Source organism: Alosa sapidissima, chromosome 24 (assembly GCF_018492685.1).
Source record: "Alosa sapidissima isolate fAloSap1 chromosome 24, fAloSap1.pri, whole genome shotgun sequence".
NCBI lineage: Eukaryota > Metazoa > Chordata > Actinopteri > Clupeiformes > Clupeidae > Alosa > Alosa sapidissima.
In genome coordinates, this window is record NC_055980.1 from 7,604,845 (window position 1) to 7,612,344 (window position 7,500).

Sequence of the window (7,500 nt, forward strand, 5' to 3'; positions counted from 1 at the left end):
ACACGTGTCATTGCCGTTTCTATGTCTACATACACCATTGTGTCTCCTCTATTCAGACTCTGGATTCAGACTCTCTCGCTCTTCTCACTTTGTACAGCACCATAACTCTCTCCCTCTCTTTCTCTCTCCCTCTCTTTCTCTCCCTCTCTCTCTCCCCCTCCTCCCCTCTCCCTCACTCTCTCTTACAGAACCAACCGAGCTCTGGTGAACGTGTGGATCCCCTCCGTATTTCTGCAGGGGCGTGCTGCCAATGCGTATCATGTGTACCAGGTGTGTTATTTCTTACCTACACACCCCCCCCCCCCCAACCCCCCCACACCAGCCCCAATCTCCCGTACCTGATCTCTAGCCCTCATGACACACTGCTGTCTCTCCTGCCCTCTCACACCTACACACACCTACACACACACACACACACACACACACACACACACACACGAGTGCATGACATACATGTGAAGGGCACTCCGACGCGTCCTTCACACCAAACAATTTTGCGTGTAATTTTCAGTTGAGCACGCCAGCACTCATCACCCACCACAGAGCGGAGGTGAGGCCCTCGCTTTCTCCCTCCCTCGCTCTCTCTCTCTCTCTCTCTCTCTCTCTCTTGCTCTCTCTTGCTCTCTCTCTCTCTCGTTCATCAGCAGCCAGGTGCCGCGGCAACGGTGACAGCCATGATCTCTCTGGGAGCTCCCTTGCCGCAGCTGCCAGCCAATCAGCTCTCTCTCTTCGCCGCCCCTCTACCCCGCTCCCTCCAGCCCTGAGATAGCAGCCCGGGGTTCCGTTGGCAGGGCGGTGAATCCCCGCAATATTTAATTGCAATGGGAACCCCCTAAAGCCCCCCGCTCCACCCACCTCCACCACTCTGTTTCAGTTCTTCATTGTTTTGCAATTTTATTGAATCCCACCTCTCCCTGGCATCTACCTGCAACCCCCCCCCCCCCCCCCCCCCAACTTCACTCCATAATATTTTTCTCACAATATCAGCACTTGGGCTGTGTAATAGGTCCCTGTGGAAACTGTCCTATTGTGTGCCGTGGTGGTGATTGATGGAAAGAGCTCCCCATTGTTTTGGGTTTCTGCAGGAGCCCTCCCCCAGGCTCACATAACACGCGGACATGATTGATCGCTGACTGAAGCCGTCTACTCAGGCGGAGCAAAGGAAGACAGGAGTCACAAAAAAAAAAAAAATCCACAACACCTAAACTGACGGGTGGGTGGGTGGGTGGGGGGTTCTGCCCGTGTCTGAATACCATCCCATCTGGATTCTGCAAAAGTTCCAAACCACAGTCTCGGTACGCGCTCGTGCCAGGAGGGGTGAAAACCCATGTACCGGAACAAGCTCCTCGCGCGAGTGGGTCTCTCTACCGCGTCTCGAGCCTGCAGGCTGTCTGGAGGAACTTCGGCAGCCCAAACTGCTGAGTCTGGGCTCTCTTGGAAGGAGAAAGTGGGTTAACCTCGCGCCCGAACCCCTTCGCCTCCCTCGCTCCCTGGGGATGCGTTGAGGCCCACATCCATAATACATCATAAGCGCGCTTGCAGTCAGATGGTGCGATGACTGGCACCTTGCATTAAAGCAGTGCTGTTAGATTATATAGCTGCCCGTGGCTCCTCACCCTGATGTTTAATGACTGAAACGGTGGCATCATTAACACTTAACATTAAACCCACTTGTCGGCAATAATTTATGTAATTTAATCAATATTTTGCCGAGGTGTGAACATGCTACTGAAAACCAGCTGACTCAGGCTTGTGCTGAAGTGACTGTTAAAGAGACTGAATTCAGAGAGAAGAGCTAACCCTTCCGCTGTTGCATCCTTCAGCTGTTCAGCATCCTTCCTCAGTATCCTTTGTCCTTATAATTATCATGTTCTGCTTTAGTTGCTAGTCATTGTTAGTAATGAGGACAAGTGGATGTTTCCTGTATGTGGGGGCCGGTAGAGGTGCTCGTGTGCTCGGTGGATTGCCACAGTAGTCCTCTTTCACCCCACTTCCTGTCTCTGCAGTTTTTGCTCCGACTTCACAGTTAAGCCCATTAAACTAGCAGGCAGCAGAGGAGGGCATGGGCAGCACTGTGCTGGAGACTGGAGGCTAACAGAAAGAGAGAGAGAGAGAGAGAGAGAGACTCTCTCTCTCTCTCTCTCTCTCTGACAGAGAGAAAGAAACAGAAAGGCAGGAGGGAAGGAACCAGGCTAAGCAACTGATGCCGGGGCTTCTCCCGTCGCTAGATTACAGGCCATTATCCTGGCTGGGAAATTGCCAGTGTTTTATTTCCCCTTTTGCTTTTGCATCTCTCCGATTCCGGCTCCTCGTGTCTTCCCTCTGTCCGCTCCGAAACGACTCCTTATAAACGAGGGAGCTGAAAGGGAATTGGATGCCTGTGGCAACGAGAGAGGGAGATGGGCAGAGAAAAGAGGAGTGAAAGGAGAAACAAGGAGAATCGGTGGGGGGGGGGGGGCTGTAGCATAAACGCTCCCCGCTCTCATTGTGGTGCTTTAGTTGCCTCGCTGAAGCCGGAATCTCACTCCTCTTTCTCTGCTGTCCTGTAATGAGGAGATATTAAGGCTGATTCAGACTGGGTGTGTGGCGCAAGCGTGTCAGCTGTGTGGCGGGTCCGTTTTTATTTTGGCTCCCATGTTGGACGCACGTCTCAGGCGTGACTCGAGCCACGCCGAAAAACGCCTGCTTGCTAGAAAATAGGACCGACGTCTATTGTTCATGTGAGTTTCCCATTAAAGGGCTAGTGAGTTTTCCATTAAAGGGCTAGTGAGGTTTCCATTAAAAACAGAAAGTGAAGAGACGTTTTCATAGGCAGAGAGGCCGCCGCAGTGCAGCGTCAGACACGTTTCTGGTGTGCAAAGACATACAAAACGCCACACAGCCGCCACGCAGCTCACACGCAACAGACACGCCACGTTCACGCCACGCAGCCAGTCTGAATCAGCCCTTATGGCGGTGGAGAGTTCTGCGTTTCCACCGCCTCACAGAAGCTCCAACAGGCAACCCAGCTCAAAGCCTGCCGCCTCCCAGCAGTCCTGAGAATGCTCCTCGACCTACTAGCACCCTGCTCCTGTCCCTTAAGTTTGATTCAGTTAATAGCAGAAGGTAGCCTAGAAATCTAGACGCACCCTAGCGGCAGCAAATGTAATTTGATAGTCTAGCAACTCTCCATTGGCTTGCGAGCTGGAAAAATGTAACTTTGATAAGGCCAATCACATCGTGTATAGAGTCGGTAGGCAGGCTTAACATAATGGTTGATGGCAGAGTTGCAACGGTTCGGCATGAATTCCCTGCTACTTGAACACAAAGAAGATGGATGTTGCTGTTGGCGAACAGCGTGACACGAGTTAAGCTTTTTTTTAAGTTGGCAAAAGTTTGAACTAGCCAACTAGCTCTGCTGGTGGGAAAACGCATGTGACTCATGAGTTGTAGCGCTATCCTATTGCTTGCAGTGGGAATTTGAAAGACAACTGATTATCCCGCCCCTCGGACTGAGCACTGCGAATGGTGAGTCCCAAGACCCTACACCCTACAAGCAGGAGACTTATCAGCATACAATCTCTCCATGAATCTTCATGATAGGGGTCGTCAGTTGGCAGATGTATAGCGAAATATACACATCCGCTGATCGTACAGTACCGGTAAATCATTTTAATAGCACTGGCGATAATGAACCATAGACCTTTGACCTTTACCATGCACATAATCATGGCAAATCTTTCTTGTTAGCTTGTCTGGGAATCAATCTTCAAGGAGAGCAATGACTTCATTATCACCACATTGTTCTTGAAATAACGAGAACAATAAAATGAGAAATGGTCTTTGGTTACGGCTGTGAGGAGCCCTAAGCAGCCATGTAGATTTGATCCACTTCACCAATAGGCAGTCTTGTCCACAGCACACTGCCTGTAATGTTATTGTGTACATGCTGTCGCAGTGTTTGTGTGTGTTTGTGTGAGCGTGTGTGTGTGTGTGTGTGTGTGTGTGTGTGTGTGTGAGCGAGCGCACAAGCACTTGCATTGATTGTGTGCATGCGTGCATGTCTGTGTAAGAGAGAGAGAGAGAGAGAGAGAGAGTGGTGTGTGTTTCTGTCTATCTACCTGTTTGTCTCTGTGAGTGTGTCTGTGTGTGTGTGTCAGTGTGTGTGTGGCACCGAGCACCGAGCACCATGTGGCTGGTGATGGTGGTACTCTGCTCCAGTAACTGTCCCTGTAAATCAGCATTGCCGTGGCAGCGAGCAGTAACTTATTATGGGCTAGCAGAGTTCCCAGGCCCTGTTGCTGTTATCAGTGACAGCAGCAGAGCTCAAAGTCATCTGGGTCACAGACACCGCTGCTCTCTTTCCCCTGTCTCACTCACTCACTCTGACTCCCCCTCTCCTCTTCTCCTCTTTCCTCTCCTCTCACTCTCACCCCTCTCCTCCTCTTCTTTCCTCTCCTCTCCTCTCACTCTCACCCCTCTCCCCCTCTTCTCCTCTTTCCTCTCCTCTCACTCTCACCCCTCTCCCCCTCTTCTTTCCTCTCCTCTCACTCTCACCCCTCTCCCCTTCTTCTTTTCTTTCCTCTCCTGCGGCCCTGTCCAACTCTCCCCCTCTTGGTGTCATTTTATACTTCATTTTTCCTCTGCTGTTGTCTCCCCTCTGCTCTGTTTTGGCTCCCTTATCGCCCTCTCTCTCCCTCTCTCTCCCTCTCTCTCTCCCTCTCTCTCCCTCTCTCTCTCTCCCTCTCTCTCCCTCTCTCTCTCCCTCTCTCGTGCCCTCTTCTCTTGTCCTCTTCCCCTGTAATCTGTTCTCCTCTCCTCCCATTCTCATCCCCTCTTTTCTCTCGCTTGGCATTCCGATTTAGGACCACAATCAGATGGTCAATTCCCAGGGGCTGTGTTGGCAGACGCTGGCTATCGCCTGGTTGGCTGTATTTTGTTTTTCTCTTTTTGTGTGTGTGTGTGTGTGTGTGTGTGTGTGTGTGTGGAGGGGGGGGGGGGGGCATCCTTGGAAAAATGTTGTCTAGGGAAACGAACAAAACAACACAGTGATTGCTCTCAGCTGGGGGAGCATAGAGACGATTCCAAGACTTAATGTACATAAAATGATTAGACTGTTACTCAAAACGCATTGTCAGCCTGCCAAGGCTGATCTCGACAAGAAAGCGCTAGAAATCACAGTTGCGCATATACGGCGTGAACGCTAAACGCCATGCATATTTCATTGGCCCTATATAACATTATGCAATGCACCCCATGCATATTTTAGCATTATGATTTAATGTGGTAGGAAAAATATTGGCCATGTTTGTTCAGAGAGCACGAGTCCCACTTAATCAGGGTAGTAATGAATACCACAATACTCTCTTTTTAACCTCGCTAATGAGATCCCCGACTCCGTCGAGTTCTGATGGGATTAGAACATGGGCTGGTTCTTGTCTGACAGCGCCCATTATCTGTCGCAAAAGGAAATCCGTGTTTGCAGACAAGGGAAGCTAATGTATGGTAATGCCATGTGGCTCGGCCACATTATTCCGGAGAGTTCCTGGCAGTGCGACTGAACTCGCTGTGCTCCGCGGCGGAGACTGCACATCGGGCACCGCCAGGAGAGGAAACTCCGCCACTGCGGAGTACTCCGAAAGCCTTCGCTCGGAATTCAGTGGGATTTTTAAATGAGCCATTCCCTTTGATCAGCAAAAAAAAAACCAACTGAGCCAATTGCCTCCCAACTAAGTCAGCACTGCAAAGTTCCAATGTTTTTATTAGGCTAATGAGATTTGATAACTCGTAAGGTTTTCTTCCCAAGCCCTCCCATTCCCTTTCCTCACAGACCTTGCTGTTTGAACTGGAAGTGTTATTCCACTGTTTGTGGTTCAGGCAGAATGGCATATAGTTTGAGGCTGTGTGTGTGTGTGTGTGTGTGTTTATACCTGTTGGTGTGTTTGTAAGGGCTACTATCTTTGTGCAACAAAAGCAGACATTTTTATAGAAGTTACATAACTTTAACTTGAATCAGCCTTGAATATGCACATATAAAGCAACTGCCATTGAGTCCTCACTAGCGTGCGGATTTCCATTATTCATAGAAGCCATTTCCCCAGGAGCTGACAGCGCAGGGGGTGTAGCAGTGGCTTTAACGTCCCCCGTAACCACTACCGCTCACCCCTGGAGCGCCAAAACACCTCATTTAAAACAAATGGGAGTCGTTCCCACTTACTGTATGCACAGTGCTCATCACCCCTCTGTTAGCTTCTCCTTGGATGACTTGGCTATGGACAGACGGAAAAAAAAAAAAAAAAAAGTATTTCGGAATGAAAGGTGGTGTCCCAAGGTGGGGCATGGAGTGGATGCATTTTTCACATCTTATTTCTGCTGATATCGCTCTGATTATGGCCTAATGGTCGTCACAATGAAGCGATGATGGTGATGGCAGTGATTAGGATTCTAATGAGGACCATGATCATCAGAAGGAGCGTAATGATGGCCGCTGCCATGGGAGTTCTGTTATTAATTGCGAGGAGTTTTTTTTCTTTTCTTTTCTCTTCCACATTTTCTTTCTTTTTGCATTAATGCTGAGAGGTGCCTACTGGCTACCTTCCGTCCTCAGCACCAACACTCCGTGTGTGTGTGTGTGTGTGTGTGTGTGTGTGTGTGTGTGTGTGTGTGTGTGTGTGTGTGAAAAGCAGATTTGGAAGTGTTTGTAAAAATCCTTTTTTTTTTATTCACACAGAGAAAAGCCTGTGTGTTTTTCAGATTATTTTGCACATTTCTTGGAAAGTCCCTGCAACTTCTGATGAGGACAGCATTTGGCAAGAGATGGGGCTTCTGCCGTTAATAACAGTTGGAAGTCAGTTGCCCATGGAGTGCCTTAATACTGCATAATGAAGTTATTATTTCCACACAGTACAGTATTTTGGAGTACTGTACTGTTAGATGAGAGGAAGGAATGAATTAGAAATAATTACATAGATGGAGGTACTGTATATAATTGTCCCTGAATGCTTGATGAACGACAAAACCGCAGGGTTTTGCGTTGAGGTGACCAACTCATCAGAATTTCAAAAGACCTTTCAGGTGTTTTGACAAACCCCATGAGGGGCTGTTCCGCTGCCTTGATCTCTCCTGGTGTCTGGGGAAATTGCTGATGGGTGAAAAGTTTGCTTCTTCCATTTGCTGGTGAGCCATGACTGAACACTTGCATAAATTTGTGTGTGTGTTCTGTTTTCTTACCTGAATTTATTTTGTTTTCAAGTCTAGCATCCGATATTTGTGCTAGATGTACTGTACAAGCTGGACATGCTTTGCTTTCATGGCAGTGGGAAAAGATGTGAAGGATGAATATAGAGGGCAACATATAAACTTACAATAGTCACCACTGCGTTCTCAGACCTATAGCCATGCCGCAAAGGCATGAGAATGGTGCAGGCATGTAGTTCTCCACTGAACTCAGTTGTGTTTGCATTTGTGATTCCTACAATGGCACACAGGCTTCAAAAGCAGCATCTTAGAGGACCAGAGCCT

General features: G+C 48.9%; 1 protein-coding gene across 3 annotated transcripts in view; it reads left to right on the forward strand.

Annotated features, from left to right (window-relative positions):
* Positions 1 to 7,500, forward strand: part of snx29 (sorting nexin 29) — a 103,788-nt gene that overhangs the window by 66,580 nt on the left and 29,708 nt on the right. For all 3 annotated transcript variants that reach the window (XM_042082059.1, XM_042082060.1, XM_042082061.1), the window contains one exon: positions 189 to 270. In XM_042082059.1, the coding sequence (XP_041937993.1) occupies positions 189 to 270 (82 nt within the window). The remainder of the gene's footprint in view (positions 1 to 188; positions 271 to 7,500) is intronic.